The sequence below is a fragment of the Podarcis melisellensis genome, assembly GCF_964234715.1.
Source record: "Podarcis melisellensis genome assembly, chromosome: 17".
Lineage (NCBI taxonomy): Eukaryota > Metazoa > Chordata > Lepidosauria > Squamata > Lacertidae > Podarcis > Podarcis melisellensis.
In genome coordinates this window covers 23,010,836-23,032,383 of record NC_138534.1, presented here as the reverse complement: position 1 = coordinate 23,032,383, position 21,548 = coordinate 23,010,836, and the positions used below count along the sequence as shown (strand labels likewise).

The 21,548-nt window shown below is 41.5% G+C and overlaps 1 protein-coding gene across 16 annotated transcripts in view; it reads left to right on the top strand.

The window, feature by feature from the left end:
* Positions 1 to 21,548, top strand: part of MPDZ (multiple PDZ domain crumbs cell polarity complex component) — a 100,964-nt gene that overhangs the window by 67,088 nt on the left and 12,328 nt on the right. For 7 of the 16 annotated variants that reach the window (XM_081893624.1, XM_081893618.1, XM_081893623.1 and 4 more), the window contains 16 exons: positions 233 to 343; positions 1,249 to 1,332; positions 4,187 to 4,288; positions 6,354 to 6,425; positions 8,089 to 8,251; positions 8,827 to 9,023; positions 11,350 to 11,441; positions 11,689 to 11,779; positions 12,894 to 12,974; positions 14,407 to 14,499; positions 14,610 to 14,684; positions 15,954 to 16,140; positions 17,454 to 17,599; positions 18,904 to 18,987; positions 19,138 to 19,331; positions 20,869 to 21,016. In XM_081893624.1, coding sequence (XP_081749750.1) covers positions 233 to 343; positions 1,249 to 1,332; positions 4,187 to 4,288; positions 6,354 to 6,425; positions 8,089 to 8,251; positions 8,827 to 9,023; positions 11,350 to 11,441; positions 11,689 to 11,779; positions 12,894 to 12,974; positions 14,407 to 14,499; positions 14,610 to 14,684; positions 15,954 to 16,140; positions 17,454 to 17,599; positions 18,904 to 18,987; positions 19,138 to 19,331; positions 20,869 to 21,016 — 1,920 coding nt within the window. The remainder of the gene's footprint in view (positions 1 to 232; positions 344 to 1,248; positions 1,333 to 4,186; positions 4,289 to 6,353; positions 6,426 to 8,088; positions 8,252 to 8,826; positions 9,024 to 11,349; positions 11,442 to 11,688; positions 11,780 to 12,893; positions 12,975 to 14,406; positions 14,500 to 14,609; positions 14,685 to 15,953; positions 16,141 to 17,453; positions 17,600 to 18,903; positions 18,988 to 19,137; positions 19,332 to 20,868; positions 21,017 to 21,548) is intronic. The other 9 variants (XM_081893610.1, XM_081893614.1, XM_081893612.1 and 6 more) reach the window with 7 other exon arrangements.

Genomic DNA, 21,548 nt, shown 5'->3' with positions numbered 1-21,548 from the left:
GACTGGAACAAGATTTGAACTACGGGCTCCTTATTTGCAGCTCGGTCTCCTTAACACTGCACTATCCTGACGGCCTGATGTCAGAAACGACTGCCCCTAGTTTTTTTGCTTGTTTGCTTGTTATGTTTTCACCATGACAAAGAGAAGTGAAATACATTTTCTAGAAGTTGCTGCGTTATTATTTTTCTAGCTGCGTGTACCATTGTGTTAAGCTTAGGCCTTACGATTTCAGGTGGATGGAATTAACCTCAGAGATGCAAGCCACGAACAAGCTGTGGAAGCCATAAGAAGAGCAGGCAATCCAGTAGTCTTTATGGTACAAAGCATTATAAACAGACCAAGGGTAAGCATATGAACTGTGAAAGAAAGATTTGCAGAACCAAAATATGCAGGGAGAAATTAAACATCCAAGGCTATGTTATTTTGGGGAGGACATTTCCACAAAGCTAAGGGTAGGATTCATAGTGGTTGCGATTAGCACACACATGCAAACTAAACAAAAAACCAATCCTTGAAAACCTACTTTAGAATGGATTTGTAAGACAGTGCAGGTTTCTGGATCAAAGCGAGTGGTGGCAACCAAAAATATATATGTACATTTCGTTAGGCACCGTGGAAAAGTTCTAAGACAGGGTTTCCCAATCTTGGATCTGCAGCTGTTTTTTTTTACTACAACTTCCACCACCCCTAGCTAGCAGGACCAGTGGTTAAGGATGATGGGGATTCTAGTTCAAAAGCAGCTGGAGGCCCAAGTTTGAGGAACGCTGTTCTAACAGCTCTTCCACACCAAGCAATTGTTGAGATTATGAGACTGCTCATTCAGTGCAGCTGAGACCCTCCTGCCCCAGAGCACCTGTGTATATCCCATCTTGATTACATGCTCGTCAAACATGGCAGCTGGAGACAGCTGTGGGCTGTGCATGGCCTGCACAATCTGCATGGGGCAGAATGGTTGCAAACGCCCTTTGCACCCAAATGCCCCTTTTCGTTTCAATGCTTGTAAAGCATTAACCAGGAGGGACGGAAACTTCCTGTGCAGATGCACCGTTCAAGTATGCAGAGGGACCTGTTTCGTTTTGCTTCACTTCACACTTTCAGCAACTTGCGCTGCATGGGTGACACAAACACCTGCAAAATAGTTTTAATATAGTAGCTTGCATTGTTTGTAACGACACTTCCTCCTTGTAGATTCGCTGTAAGCTGCATGTCTTGATTTACAAGCTGTTTCACAAACTTTTTGTTTCCCAGCCAGAATCTCTCTATAGCTCTGTATCGTCCTCTGCTCCCAGCGGGCAGAAACCTAATAATCCATTTTACCACCAGTCGTCACAGGTAAATTCGCATGGAGTAGCTTTGCAGAATATTGGTGATTGTGTGCAAGATGCTATTTGAGGCTTGTGCATTTGCTGTGGCATGGAGAAAAGCAGCGCTTCTAGTTTGTGCTCTTCGTTTGAAAACCGCCGTTGTGTTTTTAGAGCAAGATCCTATAAGGGGATTTCCAGTCTTTGGTCACAGAGAGTAATCCACAGAACTAATCGGGTCCTATAATGAGAGTTACCTTTTAATACAGCTTTGTTAAGAAAAAAAAGTATCCAGCAATTTAACACGTTCCACCAGTGCATGTTGTGGGTGGGAAATGGCTAAGTGTTACCTAGGGGATATGAATGATTACTGTGGCCAGTTATATATATTGTTTTGAAACAACTCTTAACTTGCTTGTTTAATAAGTTAAGTATTCCGTTGTGCATTTCCCCCCGGTAACTTATTTGCAAAGGATGGGAGTCGCGTTGACAAGCCTTTTCAGATTCTGCTTACCACTATGTTTTTATCAATATTTAAAGTATATACCATACTTTTCCGTGTATAAGACTAGGTTTTTTTACTTTAAAATTATGTGAAAAACTGTGGGTCTTCTTATACACAGATAGTGAAGGGTGGGAATTTCTTAAATTGGAGTCCCTAAAAATAGGGGGTGTCTTATACATGGGGGCATGTTGTACATGGAAAAATATGGTAATTTATTGTCTGTTGGTGTAATATTTTCGCCTTGTTAATTGTAACAACAGTGGCAACAGTTGTGCATTCTGATCCTGTCCTTTTTTATTTAAAAGTAAGTCCCACTGAGTTGAGTGGAATTTACCATACTTCCAAATAAGCAGGCATAGGATTTGGTAGGAGATTGGGAATGCCCCATGGGCTTTGAAGCTTTCATTATTTGTTGCCCTTGTGTTGTGCACACCTTCTGTGTGTTGTGTACACCCTAACCCTTCTTCATCACATCTTGCATGGAAATTTCCCCTTGTGTTCAGTGTCTGAGCTAACGATGACATAGGACCAGGGTGGATTTGATTTAAAACAGAGTCAGTAAGACTTGATTAAAACTAGTCAGTAAGACTTGATTTAAATCATTATTATTTTTTTACAGAAAGACTCACTCTAGCTGGTATAATCTTAATATTTACCACCAGATGAAGGTTTCATTTTTGGAATAATATATTTTCAGAGCAGTTTTTACAGTTATGTATATCAGAAATTACTGATTTGGTTTTACTATTAGAAATATGTAGACAGATAATTATGAAATTATTGTGAGGTTTGATAAGTTAACTGTTTATGTTTGGACAACATCTCTGCTGTACTTTATTGGAAGGAGAAAAACAATCATTTCCTTCATAACAATTTAAACAATTTATTTAACTAAAACAATAACGTTATAGAATATGTATCCATGTTTGTTAACTGATGTGGTTAAACTTTTTTATAAAAAACACACAAAACCTTAGACTGAGTTTTAGCATGCATGAAAAACTTAAAACAAATCCTTATTTCCTGATGAATAGCCTTTAGACTATAATGTAACTTAAATAGAAAACTATATTTAGAAAGGTTTTTCCTTCAAAGGCATTTTATTTTTAAAAATCTGATTTAAATAAAAAAAATTCTATATATATATATATATATATATATATATATATATATATATATATATATATAAAATCATTGATTTTTATTCACCCTGCATAGGACAACCTCTATAGCGGTGCTAATCATGGTTATGTAAGACCACAGCTTCCAATCTACTTCCAGCTATGGCTGAAAACTGTGGTTTGGCATTAACCATGAGGTCCTGCTCTTAACCCCTTATCCATCAGGCAGCTTTGTGCCAGACATATGTTTATATTGTTTTCAAGCTACCTTCGCTGGATCACAGCTAGTGCTGTGGTTGCGCTAAGAGGCAGCTCCCCCCCCCCCCACTGCACTAATATAAATTATGGATGTGTGCACCTGCTTTTCTAATTTGGACTTGCAATGATAATGAAGGGATATTTGGAACAATCTTGGTGGAGTCCTGTTCCTTTTTGAGATGCTTAAAACCATGGAGAGGTCTCATGCATAAAGGGTGGTACAAACATGGATGCAGGTGCAACACTCAACATCCTTATTTATCAGTGATTCTCAGCTGGAATGTGTGAATTGTCATTGAAACACATTGTGTCTGAAATGCTTTGCAATCACTCTGTAGTATTTGATCCATGACCACCATTTTCACACATGGATTTGATCAGGGGTCAGCAAACCTTTTTGGGGAGGGCGCTAGTTCACTGTCCCCCCAGACCTAGTGATTGCGGACTGCAGAGGGGGCTTCTCTCTCCCCCCTCCCCCAGCCCCTCCTCTCCCCCTGCCTACCTCCGCTGCTGCTCTGCCTGTGGTTGGGAGCCGGTGGTGGTGACCGTGCCTCTCCTTTTCGGGCCAGCTTTCCTGGGTGCCAGGCACAAGGCCAGCAGGTGCACCAAGCTCCAGCCCATGGGGAGAGGCTGGCAGGCGGGTGGGGAGGCTTCCTATCAAAGCCCAGCCCCCTTCCTCCACAGGGTGGGGAGAAGCCAGGAAGAGGGAGGGAGGGAGGAGGCAGGAGACGCCACCACAGTGAGGGAGGGAGGAGAAAAACCACCCAAAAAATGGTGCCCGAAAAAATTGAAAAAAAATGGCAGTCGCGCCAATCCAAGTGGTGGTTGCAGAACCATTTGCGGGCTGGATCCAGAGGGCAATTGGGCCAGATCCGGCCCACGGGATTTTTAGTTTGCTGACCCCTGGATTTGATGTTGGCCAATGGATGGTCATGTTTGTGTGGAAGTGCCCTAATGTATTTGCCTTTTGGTTAGCAAGCCCCTTTCTGTTTTTCTCGTAGAACCTCCCTATGCCTTACCTGCAGTACAACCCTTTCAGTAAGCCTCCTGCCTTCAGCAGCACTAACCCCTTTGTTGAGCCTCTACAGTTCAACACTAACAAGGTTGGATGACGCATGGATGTTTGCGATGGACTCAGTGAAAATTTATGTGTTCCTCTCTTTCTCTGCTCCTTCTCCTCTCCCTCACTTGATATTTTTTGAACAAACATCAATAAGCCAGTGTCTTACTGGAGGAAAAGCATTCTCCTTGTCGGAGATAGGTCCACCATACTCACCCAAAAAGCTTTCATTTGACCGTTGAACCAGCTGGTCCACAATCATAGTAAGACAGAGAGACAGACTGTTGCTTAGGGAAAGACCAGAGGCTGCAACTGTGTCATGCTTTGCATTTAACAGATAAACTGCTCACTAAAGCTACGAATCTCCATTGTAAAATATTACATGAATTGGTGTGGATTAGGATTTTAAACACACACACACACACACACGTATACACTGTTGAGGCAAAATTGATTGGCAGTATGACCGCATTCCCAAATCTTTTTGAGAATATTAACAGAAATAGTTTGGCTCTTCTCCTCCCCCGCCCTCCACCCTGCCCCCAGTGAATTAGGAATATTAAGGAATGGTGTGGAGAATACAGAACACAAATAGCTAAGGTTGCAGTTCTGTAATCGCTTACCTGGAAGCTAGCTGTACTGATTATCAGTGGGACATAGTCATGTGTCAGAGTGGACTGTAAATGAATTGTGTCTAGAGGCATTCTTGTATCGCTGGTTGCATTGCCGCCGCCAGAACGGCAATTGTCACAGGACAATTCTGTGATCAGTCCTGACAAAGTCAATAGCAGACCACTGCTGTCTGCAAGGGAATTCAGGCTACAGATCTAACTAACATTGATGCCTCAGTTGATAGAGAATGAGACTCTTAATCTCAGGATTGTGGGTTCAAGCCCCATGCTGGGCAAAATATTCCTGTATTCCTGTCTTGCAGGGAGTTGGACTAGATGATCATTGTGGTCCCTTCCAACTCTACAATTCTACCTTAGGCTCCCATCCCAGATACTTTATGCTATCTGTTATTTGTTGCCATGAAAATGGGGGGGTGGTGGTGGTGGTGAAGCTTAGTGGTGGAACATGTGCTTTAGATGCAAGAAGTTCCTCTGCCTAGTCTCTGGCTTCTTAGGCTGAGCTGAGGGAAAAGAAAACCTTCTGAAATCTTGGGCAGCTGCTCTCAGTTAGTTACTAGACACCAGTGGTTTCACTCACTATAAGGCACCTTCCTCTGTCTCCAAGGTGCCACATAACTGCTTAAATGCAAGCGTTCTGTCTCTACTTGGTGATATAGGTAAGGGCTATAGAAGTAAACTTACTTTTCTTTTAATAAGCTAACAGCTTAGGTCAGAGGTCAGCAAACTTTTTCAGCAGGGGGCTGGTCCACTGTCCTCAGACCTTGTGGGGGGCCGGACTATAATTTTTTGGGGGGGGGATTAACAAATTCCTATGCCCCACAAATAACCCAGAGATGCATTCTAAATAAAAGGACACATTCTACTCATTTAAAAACACACTAATTCCTGGACCATCTGCGGGCCAGATTTAGAAGGCGATTGAGCCCCCAGGCCTTAGTTTGCCTACCCATGGCTTAGAATCTCAAAACAAACAAAAGGCAAGGGGTTCTCTGCTGTTCTCTCCAGTACTGCTGTTCTGTGAGTAGAAGCCACTTTTGCTCACAGAACACGACTTAAACTTCCTTTCCTCTCCTCCCTCCTGCAGCCCCTGAGCCACCTTCAAAAGCTAGTTGGGGGTTCCCCTTGAGCAGATTTTGGAGGGGCTGCTATGGCATTTCACTTCATGTACATCTGCATGCAAAAGTGAATTGATGCATAAATGTTTGTTCTCAGGTTGCAGAATTGTCTTTGTCAATTTTCTCCCAAGAAGGATTTTTTTGCTCCAAGGCCTGTGCAAATATATATTGGATAGGGCCTATGACTGGTAATGATAAGCCATGTTAGGCCCTTTATGAAATGTAGAGTCATTCTGATGTGATAAAAAAAACAAAGTTTATATAAAACCCATTCCCTATGTAAGAATACTTGTACAGTACAAAAAGAAGCATTCTTCCAAGGATACTGTAATAAACAGCCTGCTGTTTTCTGTTACCATAGGATATGCAGAATCCAATTAGATTTACCACCAGTTGCTCCCCATGTAATCCCTTTGCTCCTACACCATTTAAGGTTTGTTTTAATTCACGGTTACCCTCCTAATTTGTAGTTAACTATCGTAGTCAGTGTATGTACTGCACTCCTTGTGTGCTGTCTGTCCTCAACCCCCCATTTTGCCCCCTTGATCATTTCAAAAGACCACGTGCTTCTTCCAAGTGTACCTGCTTCTTTCAGAGTGATGCTGCTCTCTCTGTACTTACTGTCTCCCAAATTCGTTGTCTGGAACCCACAGGATACTATGATGAAGGATTTGGGAGTTGCCACATTTGTATTTATTTCTGCATCTTTTATAGTAGTGATGGGGAGGGGGGGCTGTGGTTCTCCAGAGGTTGTCAGGCTGCAATTCCCATCAGCCCCCAGGCAGCTCGGTCGACCATCAGGTATCATTGCTGGAATTCCAGCAATACCTGGAGAGCCAACTCTTCATAATTAAGGTCACTGTTGTTCTTATTAAGAGCTCCCAGTTCAGATCCCCGAAGACAATCATTATGCTCCCATTCACGCTTATAGGGTCTCTTCCTGTGTTACCTTAGCGAAACCATTTGCCACAGTTAGGCCCCATACCTCTGCATACAAGAGGGCTAAGATGTTGTTGTTGTGTGTGTAAATTGTTGATGATATGTAGCTTAAAGCTAGGAAGCCAAATAACTCTTCTAGGTGATCAATAGCTTCTTTAAAAAGACTAAACAATGTCCAGACTCTTTACAGTCGTACCTTGGTTCTGGAACATCTTGCGACTCGAACATTTTGGCTCCCGAACGCCGCAAACCTGGAAGTGAGTGTTCCGGTTTGTGAACATTTTTTGGAAGCCAAACGTCTTCCGCAGCTTCCGCAGCTTCCGATTGAGTGCAGGAAGCTCCTTCAGCCAATCGGAAGTTGCGCCTTGGTTTTCGGTTGTGTTCGGAAACATTCAGCCGCACAAAATCTGAAGCTGTGTGCATATAGTTATTATATATGCACACGCTAAGTATTGAAATAAAGTTAAATGCACACACACACACAGTTGTTTCCAGAGTGTCCCTTTGGCGAATGGAAGCTCCCAAAGGAGAGGGGAGGAGACAATGCCCACAATCTCTCATGCAGGTTCCCAAACCAACTTCTGCTGTGTTCTGGAGAGGTCCGCCAACTCTCTGTGGCTTGTTTCAAGAGGGCTTCAGGGACACAGAAGTAGGCATGTACAGTGAGCAGAGTTCTGTACATGGGAACTTTGGATCCAAACTAGTATTGCTAAAGCTTCATGTGAGTTTCTCTTCTCCCCCTCCCCACCGTTTGAACAAAGGCACTTTTCTATATGAATCCTCAAAACAGCACATCTTTCCACTTTTCTTTGGGAATCAGTAAAATTATCTCCCTTCCTTATATGATACTGTTTTCGGTTTTGGAAATACACTTTCACGTCTATGTAAGTCCTTGGTATGTAGGCCACCCAGCACATAAACCTTCACTGAATTTGGCTTTTAGTAACTGTCCTGCTTTGCTTTAAGTGCATTTGAACCTTCATTTACCATGCTGGTTTGTTTTTTTTTCATCATCTGTGATTGCCTTTCCGTTCTATTATTGCACAGTATTTTAACTTCAAAGGCCCAGCCCTTTCTTTGTCATCACTTCATGCATTTTCTTTGCCCAGTGCCAGTCTGCACGTTCCCAGCCACTGTATTTTCCTTACTCTCCACAGGCATCTAGCCAGTCAGATTCAGAGCCAGAAAAGACTTCGTCTTGTAACCTGCTTCTGCCCCCTCCTTCACTGTCTCCAGGAATGAGCAGTGAAGTTTTGCAGCGTTCCAGCAACCAATACCTGGAAGAGCTGGATAAGGAAGATGAGTTCGGATACAGCTGGAGTAAGTTTGCTTCTTGAGAGAACCTTTCACAATTGTTTACATCTTCATATACTAAGTGAAGGTCATCTTCCTTTTTTTTATCTTGCATGAATAACTTGTGGAAACAACATTATTTTTTGCTATGTACATTTTGTTGTATGAATTCAGATTCTGTCTTTTGCATAATGGACAAGCATATTAAGCTCTATTCTCTGGTTGTCTTTTCCATTATAGTCCAAGTGAGATAATTGCTGCTATTAGAAAACATCTTAAAAACACAAATATGTGTGGGAGTTTTGTGTGTGTGTGTGTGTGTGTGTGTGTGTACACAGAGAGAGAGAGGCAGACTGTATAGAGCAGTGAGGGAGAGATTTTCTACTCTTCCATTCTGATAAATTGAAGTGCCTGGAGGCATTTTCTTCTAGTTAGAGAATTTTATTGGAAAAGAACCATAGATTCCTATTTGAATTGTTTCAGTCTGTGTGAGATTATGGGTTTATGACAACGACTGCTGAATTTCCAAAGTTTGTGTTCTTTTTAAGTTTTCAGAGATAAATTCTTCCCTTGCCACCCAATTTCTCTCTCCTTATGACTAGGAAAGATTAGTCAGCGGTATGGGCATCTGTCTGGAGATCTGCACATGATAGAGTTGGAGAAAGGGAAGACTGGCTTAGGACTCAGCCTAGCTGGGAACAAAGACCGGTCCAAGATGAGCGTTTTTGTAGTGGGAATTGATCCAAATGGAGCAGCTGGAAAAGATGGCAGACTGCAGATTGCAGACGAGTTACTGGAAGTAAGTGTCTAGTAATTATACTTAAAATGAAACATGGTAACTCTAAGGACGGGGGGTGGGGTGGGGACATTCGATTATTGGTGCAAAATGCAGCCTTTAATTAACAGCACATTCTTTTAATCAGTATTGCCTTTCTTTACAATCATACTGGCTTCCCGTTATAAATGTTATGTTTGTGGTCAGGATTGTTTTCCAACTATACTAGTACTGAAGAAGTAAATAGATGCTGTGAAACAGGAGAAGTAAGTACCTTTGCTATGGTTTTGAGAGAAAGAAAGCCATGATTTAATGAAACAGCAAGACTGCGGTCCTGTTTCACTTAATTGGGAGTAAGCCTCTTTGAGCTCAATGGGATTTATATATAGGGTTGTACTGCTAATATGTTGTCATTCATCCTGAAGCTTTCCCCTTAGGTTTTTAGTTATGTCTGGTTGTCTGACGTCTCACTCCATTTCTCCTTTCATGGTCTCCAAAGTTATACCAGGACTAATGTCACAGAAGTAGCCAACATCATCTCAGATTTCATAGTCTCAGATGAAGGAAGATATACAATTCATTTTATCATTCATTGGACTACTCTTTGGGTTGATAGAAGAAAATGGAAGCTTTTGAAGTATTCAGTACTCAGCACTAGGTCCTATAGGAGGTTTAGTGCTGGATGTTAGAATATAACAGGATTAAAATAGAAAAAGAGGTGGACTAAGATATAGTACATTTAATCTAGAGTTTATCCAGCCCACCATTTTGTTTCCATCAGTGGCCAGTCTGATTACTCTTATAGCTCACAAACAGGGTATCAACATGGAAGCTACCCCCTCTACAATTTGTCTGCCACCAGTACTGTATATTCAGAGGTATAGTGAGCACGAGACTTTATTTAGCTACCTTGGCTAATGCTGATAGAGCTAGCCTCCACAATTCTGTTTAACCCTTATTTAAAAACTAGGTAGGCCAATGGTTATCACACGTATTGTAGTAAATAAATACTGCAGGTTAACTGTGTAGGTGTGTGTGTGTTTATTTATGAAATATAATTTTTTTAAAGCAAAAGATTTATGCATATCTCTTTCTGCCCCATAAATTGGGAGACACACCCCAGCCAGATAGCTCATGACAGCAGTTGAAAGGCACAACAAAAAAATAACATCTAAAATAAAGTAAATAACAAGATTAAAAATAACTGGTAGGAAAACAAGTGTTCAGGAGCCAGCGGTGTCATTCAGTTAGTACAACAAAACCGCAGTGAAATGGTATTATTTTAACTATATATATTTTAACTATATATCAAAATGTCGGGGGCGGGGGAGTGGGGCACAGTCCATGGGCAACAACTGAAAAGGCCTCATCCTGTGTATCCAACAGCTATTGTTTGGACAGAAGCGATACATGGAGCAGCAGCACTCCAATGCACATCAGTGGATTTTTCAGAAGACATTCTTTTAAATATCACAGTACCAAGCCATTTAGGGCTCTCAGGGTAATCATCACCAATGCTTAGAATTGGGCTCAGAAATGGTCTAGGAGCTTGAACAAATAGGGGGTCACATATTCTAAACAATGGGCGCTAGTCAGTATAGACAGGCAGGAGCATGTCATAACCAACTGAAGCTTCCAAATATTCTTCAAAGGTAGCCCCATGTAGAGTATGTTGCACTAAACTTCAGTGTGACCAAGGCATGTGGGAACATGGTCACATCTCCCTTTTCCAGGAACAGGTGTGATTGATGCACTTGTAAAAGCTGTGCAAAAGTGTTTCTGGCCTCATATTGAGGATTTAAGCACACTGTTTAGACACAGTACGCAATAGCAGAACAATAACATGTATGTTTAATCAGAAGCAAATCCTTGCTGTGTTCAATGGGGGCTTCAGTGCACTCCAGGGACTGCATAAAATACCTTTTATTTTCATTTCCATGCTCGTTTACAAAATGACCTGGTTGGAGTGGGCTGATTTACCTTTACTTGCTTGTATAAACCTGCTGTCTTCATGCCTTTTTTCCCCATTTGACAAACAGTGAGTCACGAGGTGATCAATCACTAGTGGAAATTGATAATGATGTTCCCAAAGTCAGCCAGCCCACTGCAACCTAATGAAGGACGATTTCAGCCAGCTGAGAGCCAAATACAAACCAGCAGCTGTTTTATATATTAAAAAAGGAGATAACAATTGCAGTATAGAGATACAGGATTAGTGCATTGCAACCATAATGGTTGAATAGCAGTTTTAATAACAATAGTGACAAAGAAATCAAGTTTGCTTTTGTCTGTGGAACAAAGCTGGTATTCATAATTAAAGTAAGTATCCATCCCATTCTGATTTATCCAGATAAATGGACAAGTTCTCTATGGAAAGACTCATCAGAACGCATCTTCAATAATAAAATGTGCACCTTCTAAAGTAAAAATCATATTTATCAGGTAAGCAACCTCTAATGTTTGTATCTATTTTTAACATTTTGTAATATCTAAATGCATATTCAGCAGTATCTTTCCCCATATAATTCAACTTTTGAAGCATTGCTAAAAGCTTCCTTGAATGATATATATGCTTTTCAGGATTTACCATTATTGTGGGTATGTCCTTCAAAAAGCAAAAAGCAAATGCTTTAGGTGTCGAAAGTATTGTAGAGTTTGATTTGAAAACTTTCTGCTCCATATATTATAGAAACAAAGATGCTGTCCAACAGATGGCCGTTTGTCCTGGGAAATCAACAGAGACTTCACCTTCCTCTTCTGGGCTACTTCAGTATGAAGAGGTACAATTTGTATTTCATATTTATTTTCATGTGATAGAATTAATAATGGTAGGGATGGGGAAAAGGGGATACTCTTCAGTATGTTGTAAATAGCTTCTAAACAAGAGGGATCAAGGTAGATTTTAGCAAGACTTGTTTTAACAGAGGTACTTTAATATAAATCTGAAATTGGGGGTGGGGAGGGAAGTTTGCGTTAAACAAAATGTTGTTGCACAGAGCACTGCTGCTTCCAGAATATCCTGCTCCATTGCCCCTCCCACCCTGGCTTTTCATTTTTGTCCCTAGTAGCCAGTTAAGAGCTTGTTGAATAATGAACATGCCCAGTGGCTTCTTCCCGCCTCCCCCAAATACCTTATATCCTATGTGGACAGCGACATTTTGGCTCCATAAGGGCTGGCACACAGAGAAATGAGATTGCCATTAGTACAGGTGACCCCCAGTTTGCGTGGGGATTGCGTTCTGGGTCATCGTGTGCAACGGCGAAGCACACATAAACCCGTTCTGCCCTGCCCCTTTCCCCTGCCACGTCCAGCTTGCTGCAATGCACGTGCGCATGAAGGGATGCGGGTGGCGCTGTGGTCTAAACCACTGAGCCTCTTGGGCTTGCCAGTCAGAAGGTTGGCATTTCAAATTCCCGCAACAGAGTGAGCTCCCGTTGCTCTGTCCCAGCTCCTGCCAACCTAGCAGTTCAAAAGCACGCCAGTGCCAATAGATAAATAGGTACCACTGCAGTGGGAAGGTAAACAGTGATTCCATGTGCTTTGGTTTCCATCACGGTGTTCTGTTGTGCCAGAAGCAGTTTAGTCCTGCTGGCCACATGACCTGGAAAGCTGTCTGTGGACAAATGCTGGCTCCCTTGGCCTCAAAGCGAGATGAGCTTCGCAACCCCATAGTCGCCTTTGACTGGACTTAACAGTCTGGGGGTCCTTTACCTTACCTTTACTTTTTTTTTTTTTACGTGTGCATGGTCACATGTCAATTGGATGTGCGTAAATTGGTCGTTGCCGGGATGTCATTAGATGTATTGGTTCTGTGACCTCTATAACGAACATGGCATGTTATGTTTTTCTGTATTGATAAATTTTGATACAATATTTTTCTTTCTTTCTTTCAGGGTGAAGTGAATGATCCAAGCTCTATTTTTCCTATAGATTTGAGTTTATATAAGAATATTAAAAATGTGGAATTGCCTAAAGTGAGTAGATGCTAATGCAAATGGCCCCAAACAGAATTCTGTCTGTAATTTCTTTAGTCTGAAGGGGAAGGGACCATTTCCTACTCTGAATGAACAAATTTCTCTAATGGTCTCAGTTTTCAATCTTACAATCAACACTCAGTTTCATTCTCAAGATTCACGTGTTTTCCCATTTTATATTGGATCGCATGGGGTTATCTGTGTGGTCATTATGCTGGTGCATAGTCTTAGACTTCCCAAAATCCAGCAATGTATTTGGCTTCATTCAAAACATAACTAAATCATGAAAATGAGTTGTAGCAGGCCTCGGGCTCACACTCTCACTCTCCCTTTCCTCGGTCCTCTGGTGTGGAGGAATATGGATTTTTCTTACTTTAATTTTAGATTAACCACATATTGCTTTATTGTCTAGATTTAGAAAAGCTGTGGGAAATGGTAACTAGGATTTGTTAAAACAACCTAGCTTCAGCCCCTTGTTTCAACTAAATAAATAATTAAGATTAACCACAGCTTAGTGTGTGGAACTCAGTGCTCAAGGCTAGTTCTTGTAATACTAAACACTCTTTTTTGTTTTGTACAAATGGGGCCTTTCTCTATACCTGTACTTATCTGCAGTGAATATATTTTTAACTGAATTGCTTTATGAAGTGCATACTCTTATGCTAAGCATGGATTTACCTGGGAATATTATTCTGTGTGTGTGTGTGTGTGTGTGTTGTGAACTGTGGGTATAAAGTGGTATACAATGTGTGTGTGTTTTAAAAAGGAACAGATACAGTCATACCTTTTGTTACGTTCGGTTCAGGTTACGTTCTTTCAGGATACGTCCCGTGGCTTACTTACGGTTACTTCCAGGTTTCGCCGCTCGCGCATGCGCATATGCTCAAAATGATGTCACATGCATGTGCAGAAGCGGCAAATCGCAGATGCGCAGATGCAGGTTGCATTCTGCTCATGTTGCAAATGGGGCTCTGGAACGGATCCCATTTGCAACCAGAGGTACCACTGTAATCAAACAAATTACAAGCATACAAAAAAATCCCTATCTATTCAAGAGCCAATATTCAAGAGCAACAAATGTCTAAACCATATAGATGCACATGGTCTCTCTGAATATGTTCCATAATTCTGTCCTTTATGCATTAATCTCTGCTTTAATGCCACCACCAGTCAGTCTCTCTGTCTCACTTTTTTAATGTGTATTTTCTGAAATAAGTATTTAATATGCACCTTGCAACATTTAAACTGCCAGGGAGGGTGCCACAAGTTTCAGAGGAGCGAACTTGTTTTGATCAATGCGTTCGAGTGGTGCAGATCGTTTGGGCCATCTTTTAAAGAAATTAACGAAGATAGCACTCCTCATGCATTCATACTTAAGACAGCTTTGATTGACATTCATCTATACCTCTGGGTGTCCCTTTGTATTTCTTAGGATCAAGGAGGCATAGGTATTGCCATTGGTGAAGAAGACACATTTAACGGTGTGGTTATTCAGAGCTTAACAGAGCATGGTGCAGCAGGAAAGGTAAGGCTGTTAAATTGTGACCCATTCAGAGAATAAGGTAATAAGTGTATAGATGGGAAAACCTTCTGCCCCCTCCCCATCCCATCCCAGTGTTGTTATTTTTATTTCAGGATGGCCGAATTAAAGTTGGAGATCAGATTCTGGCAGTGAACGATGAAGTTGTTGTGGGGTATCCTATAGAAAAGGTACTTGAACAATTCCTTACAGCATGCGACTTACTGACGCCTGTTCTATACAACCATTTAAGGGCATAAAAATACAGATACCAGGATTCTGTTTAGGCATTTTGTCAGGGTGCTACGGCACCAGGGATGCTCTGTCTGTTTCAGGAGGGTTGCTAAATCTTTTCTCTTTCTTCTCATTCTTTCCTGTCACACTTCTGAACCCAAAATAGCACTTTATGTTGGGTTTTTTTGGGAAGCTGAAGTGGCTTGTGGGGCATATTATTTAGCTGTGAGGATATTTAAATGTTTTTAATCCTGTTTTGTTGTTTGCTGCCCTGGGGTCCTTTGTTAGGAAGGGCAGAATAAATATATACTGTATTTTTTGCTCCTTAGGACACACTTTCCCCCTTTTAAAAACTAAGGGGGAATGTCTGTGCGTCCTATGGAGCGAATGCAGGGGGGAGGCAGGCAGGAAAAGCCCCCAAGAGCTACACACAAGCTTTGCGCGGCTCTTGCAGGCTTTTCCCAAGGAGGGAGAAGGGACTTACGCGGCCAGTCAGTCCCTTCTCCCTCCTCGTAGAAAAGCCCTCAGGAGCCACGCGCTCCTTAAAGGGTGCGTGGCTCCGGTGGGCTTTTGTAGGAGGTGGGGGAATTGCCAGCTGGGAGGGGCTGTGCAAGGCTAAAGAGGAATTCCCCCCTTGATTCCCCCCTTGATTTCCCCCTCTAAAAACTAGGTGCGTCTTGTGGTCTGGTGCATCCTATAGAGCGAAAAATACGGTATATATAATTAATAAATGGAGCACTGATGGTTGCATGTGTATTTAGCCTATTAACTGCAGTTCTTGTGATCAGCTCTTTGGAGGGGAAGGGCAGAGCAGGGATTCCAGCTCCCTTTTTAAAGCAGCTGAATTTATTATTTCATTATTATTTATTAAATTTCTACACTGCCTTTCACCTGAGGGTCACAGGCCATTTTAAAATATAAAAAAGAAGAGGTGTCTACCATGTTGAAAGAAGAGGTGTCTACCATGACTTTAATAAAATATATGGGGGGATGTGGCACATGCACCATTTGGATGGCAATGCCCATTGACTTTGGGGGCCCCTGGCCCCCTCAGAGTTGGGGGGGAGCCAACAGGACCTCAGTCCCCGGGACTTGACTCCTATGCATGCTTTTGGAAATCTGTTACAATATGCCTGCTATACCATTTTCTGTACTCTAGAATGATAAAAAATCATGTATCTATATTGGCTTGTTACATGGAAGTTTGCTCTTTTTTACTGTTCAAGTTTATCAGTTTGCTGAAGACATCAAAGCCCACTGTGAAACTCACAATCAATTCGGCTGAAGAGGAGAGTCAGACAGCTGCTCCGCCACAAACACCGATTTACAGTGCTACTTCGGGTGAGAGAACTAATATCCAACAATCAGCCGTTGTTTCACCTTCTGAATCACCAGAACCAGAGTCGGTTAAAAGTAAGAATCTTCTAGTTACCCCAAGTCTTGGAAAGGAATTCAGTGACATTCATTTGTAGAACTAAGCCATTGTCTGTTTTAGCCATGATTTTGTTCACCAAACCATGAGACAAATGTGCAGAGAAGACTAGAAACCACAGCTTATTTATTTCTCCAAAGCTTGGTTTGTTTTCAAGCTGCTGTTTCCTTGGGCCTCTTTCCCTTAGTGAGTGTCTAGGGTGGGATGGCCAAATAAAGGATGTCTAAGCAAAGCTATTACATTTAGATAAAATAACAAACCATTGTTAAAACAAGCTATGGTTCATAAGCTCAGGAACAAGGCTTTCTGCATGGAGGCTTGTCAGAAACCATCTTTATTTTTATGCAGCAGGCAAAAACTTGCCTTTTTACCCAGGCTTAATATGAATTACTCTAAGTACTCCATTAGTGTGGCAGATACTGTAAGACCTGTCTTTTGTCTGTATAAATGTGTTTTTTTAATTGGCTTTGTTGTAATTGATTTTAATGTTTATATATTGCTGTAAGTCTCTTTGTGACATTATTATTATTAGGGAACCTGCATACCTGTGATTTTGCCTAGCAAGCCAAAGGCACTTAAAAATTATTAGTTTTCTTCCAAGTAGGGAAGTTTACTTATCATCAGCTGGATGTAACTCTGTGATTTTAGTGCCCTTCACTTCACCAGTTTATGGCATGAGTCCAAGCTGGTTGAATGAGCAGGCATGACTAGATCACTGCAGAAATCCAATTTAAGTAGTCTATTAAGGAATAGGAAAATAAGAGAAAAATCATAGGTTGCATTTTTTAAAACAAAACAAAAGCATACACTAGCTGATCCTTGGCCAAAGCAGTTGAATAAAGTAATTAAAGACCCTACAAACAAAATATGATGTGCCCTCAGCCAAAGTGGGAGTAGCAGACATCCCACATGGAAAAAGTTGAAAACAACATCTAAAACCATCCCATTTTATAGTTTTTTCAACATTGATGCATCCAGCCAAATGTGTGTGTGAGAACAGATGGTTTCTCTCAGATAAGTTGTAAACATAACTTTTATTTCTGAGAGATTTCAGACTTTGCAGGAGAGAAAGAAGCATGCAAGAATTCAGGTGACATCTCTGTTTCTTGGGGCCAGAGCTCATCACAGGTCTTCTTATATGCATTGAGGCAAACCATATATGTGGGGTTTTTTTTTGGGGGGGGGGAGAATGGACAACAAAAGCCTTCTTCATAAAAGGATAAAGTCCATAGTAGACAGGATTTTTAAGGAGGAGAGCAGCTATAGCTATAACTAGTCGATTTTCTGTTTCTAGACACAAGCAGGTCCTCAACTCCAGCCACATTGATATCTGACCCAGCTACATGCCCAATCATCCCGGGTTGTGAAACGACAATCGATATCTCCAAGGGACGCACCGGTCTTGGCTTGAGCATAGTAGGAGGAGCCGATACTTTGCTGGTTTGTAACAAATGCCTTCTTTCTTTGACATACCATACTTTTCTGTGTATAAGACTAGGGTTTGTCTATAAAAATCATATTAAAAGTTGGGGCTCGTCTCATACACAGATAGTGAAAAGGGGGGACGTGGGATTGGTTGCTGCCGAGAGCAAGAGATTGTAAGTGGCTATTTGGCATGTTATTGGAGGTCTGGTGGTTGAGTGAATTTCGGCAATCCCCCCTAAAAAAAAGTTCTACAAGTATGGGCAATCCTCCCCCAAAAAGCTCAACAAGTCTGGGCAAACTCCTTCTATTTTCTTAATTTGGAGTCCCCAAAAATAGGGGGCGTCTTATACAAGGGGACGTTATACGCGGAAAAATACAGTATATGATGTGACTCAGATAAATGGATGGAAACAATTGATCTCTAAGTTGGGGAATAAAATTTATGTCAATAATTGCAATAGGCAGGGGTTTACCCTCCTTCTGTTTGTTGTGTGTGTGTCTGTGTGTGTGTAAAGGTTGTGTGTATTAGAGCATTATTTTTAGCTTCGTACAAGTGTTACAAGATTTTAAAATGTATTTGTTGCCACTTGCCACATAAAATATATTTTAAATAATGGGTTTAGTCCTTATGTTTTATAAGCATTTTAATATTTCCCCCCGAAGTGTGAAATGTTGCTTTTCTAATTTGTAATGCTCCTGAAGAAGAGCGCTTTGAAATGTGTTATGTAAATGCAATCTTTATTTTTGTGCACCATTGAAATTTCACTCACTCTCTCACATACAAACATTTGCACTTTCCCTCTTTTCATTTTTCTTGACCACACATTTTCATCAGGACAGCAGATGAAAACTTCTTTAAATACATTTTTTACTTTTGTACCGGAATTTATTCTAGGCACCACTATTCATCCGTATTACTTTATGTGTGTGTGTGTGTGTGCATTTTCAATTTTACAAATCCCCCCCAAAACAGACAGAATACAAACAATATATCCCCCCTTTTGTGGTTCCTTTTGTTATTGTTTTCCTTCTGCATCTTCTCATTAATTCCAATTATTATAAAACCTTAATCAGTCCATAATTTAGTTTTTTTTACTACAAGATTTCTGTCAAACCTCCTAAAGTGTGTAGTTCTTTACAATAATTTTTCAGATACATTACGTACTTTCTCCCATTCCTTAGTAAAATTTGATTCATCTGTATTCCTTTGAGATCTCCACAAAACCCCCTTTTATTTTTTTCTTAGGCTCAAAATAGTTGAACTGAATGACGAACGAAAAGGTCTAGCAAGTTTTATATTTTGCTTTTTAAATCCACAGGGCGCAATTATTATCCATGAGGTGTATGAAGAAGGGGCAGCGTCCAAAGATGGAAGGCTCTGGGCTGGTGATCAGATCTTGGAGGTATAACATTGTGCAACGTGCAAGCCATCCTTACATTGCATACTTCTGAAAGTGGGAGTGGCGGCGGGGGGGGGGGGCGAGGAGAAAGGCAGGAGTGGACTAGAGGGGGGCCTATATGCTTCTGACATCTGCCATACAATTGAATCCCAGGTGAACGGAATCGACCTGAGGAACGCAACACACGACGAGGCCATAAACGTTCTCAGACAGACGCCTCAGAAAGTCCGCCTCACTGTCTACCGGGACGAAGCCCAGTATAAGGAAGAAGACATGTATGATGTGCTCAGTATAGAGCTACAGAAGAAGCCAGGCAAAGGCCTTGGATTAAGTATTGTTGGGAAGAGGTGGGTACATGAGGAGAGATTCTGGAAGTCTGTTTCATCTTTGTGTGCAGTACCAGATTTACGTATACGCTAAACAAGCGGGACGCGGGTGGCGCTGTGGGTAAAACCTCAGTGCCTAGGACTTGCCGATTGCATGGTCGGTGGTTCGAATCCCCGCGGCGGGGTGCGCTCCCGCTTTATTTATATAAGTAAGTAAGTAAATAAAAAGAGTAGAAAATAGGTTAAAAGAGAAAGATAGAAAAATAAGATTCAGAAAATAAAGAACTTCTGATTCTTCATCTGGCCACTATATAAATGCAATATTCACTTTGTCTAATCCAATATAACACCCAACAGAGATATAGTTTCAAGGCACCCCTCACCTCTTGCTTAGCCATGCTGAAAGTCAGCTTCACTTCCTCATTTGTACAACTAAAATAAGAGCTTTCTACCCTTACTGCTTAGGGGTGAGGAACTGTTGTCCCCTTTGGGACTACATCTGCTATTAAGTCTCTAAGCTTCCTTGTTCGACTAGATAGCAAAGTTGCTCAGAAAAGGGCAAGACAAAGAAGATCCTTTTCTTCAGCAACCCCCGAGAATGAAGAAGCTATTGATAGATGCATTTTACAATTATTCCTAAGTCTCTTAACACAAATGTAACCACCGGAACATAACATTTTTTACACGCACCAATCAGGTGATCTGGAAAGAAGAAAAACAGCTGCCTTGGCAAAGGACTTTTAGACAGCCTCACACTCCTTAGCTCATACACACACACATAATTTTATTTGCCCTTCCTCTATTCAAACCATTGGTTCAAACCATCCTCAATAATCCCACTGCAAAAACCTCCAAACAACACCCTGGCCCTAGATTCTGTTAAGCAGCCTCGGCTTTTGTAGTTGGAGTCAGTCAGAGCCATACCCTCCTGCCCAAGTTGGAAAAGGCGTCCAAGGCAGGGAGCAGGTCTTCCAGGACTCACAGCCAAGATGGTTCTTGTTTGAGCCACCAGTTCCAACAATAAGGACTTCAAAGCACAACATCACCTGATGTCATTGTGACATCAGATGATTGACAGGTAAACAACCCTTTCTACCTGTCAGACTTGGCCTGCCAGGGAATCTGGTCCACTAGTCCCCTCTGCTGACATACACAAACGATTCTTACTAAATTCAGCATGTTGTCATTCTTAGTTTCCACACTTTATGATTGCAGAAATAAATTCATATTTGGCGTAAGGAGCAATTGTGTCTACGGCATTGTTACCTTGGTCTCCCTTATTCACCAGGACATCATATTCTGCTGTAAGATCTGCATATGAGAATCCATCCTGTTAGGTTGTATGTATATATAAGAAAGTGCTGAAATCTCATGTTACCCACCAAAATACTTGTTTGATCATTGCTTTTAAAAGCTCATTCTTAACCAGGTAACTATGTTAATGAATACATTCATAAGTTCATAGTAAACCACCTTGGAAATGTCTTCTTGAATGGCAATATGTAATGTTTTAAATAAAGAAACACAACAAAATATACTTCCATTATTTTGCTTGCAGGAATGACACTGGAGTGTTTGTGTCAGACATTGTCAAAGGAGGCATAGCAGATCTGGATGGGAGACTGATGCAGGGAGACCAGATATTAATGGTGAACGGGGAAGATGTTCGAAATGCTAACCAGGAAGCGGTGGCTGCTTTGTTAAAGGTAATGGCAGAACGATAGAGAAAAACATAACTGCATAAATGGATACTGGGTCCTCTCTTTTTCCAAAATGAGAATCGCAAACGGGAATAGTGCTGTTGCACTCCCATCTGGCTTGTGGACTTCCCATAGGTATCTGATGGGCCTCTTGCCTGATGTAACAGGGACTTCCTCGTAATTCTAGGGACAAGTCTTGTGCAGGGGGGGTTGGTGAGGAGAGGTTGCCACTGTGCACAAGGGCCTCCTGGCAGTGGAGTTGCTGCTACTTCTTGGAAGAGAGGGTGATGGGAAGGTTGGCACTACAACAGCACATTGGTAGGAGGGTATTGACCTCCCCACCACCATTCCTTTAAGTGTGAGTGACTCTGCTGCTGGGAGGCCACCCCTACTGATCCTTCACTGTCTCTTCTGTTATTTTCTTAAGGGATGCTAAGGTTGGCATTTTTTAACATTCCATATTGTAAAGCAAATGAAAGGCCTAAGTTAAGCAGTTCCTTTTAGGTACGTTTTCGCACCCACCCACCCACTCCACTTT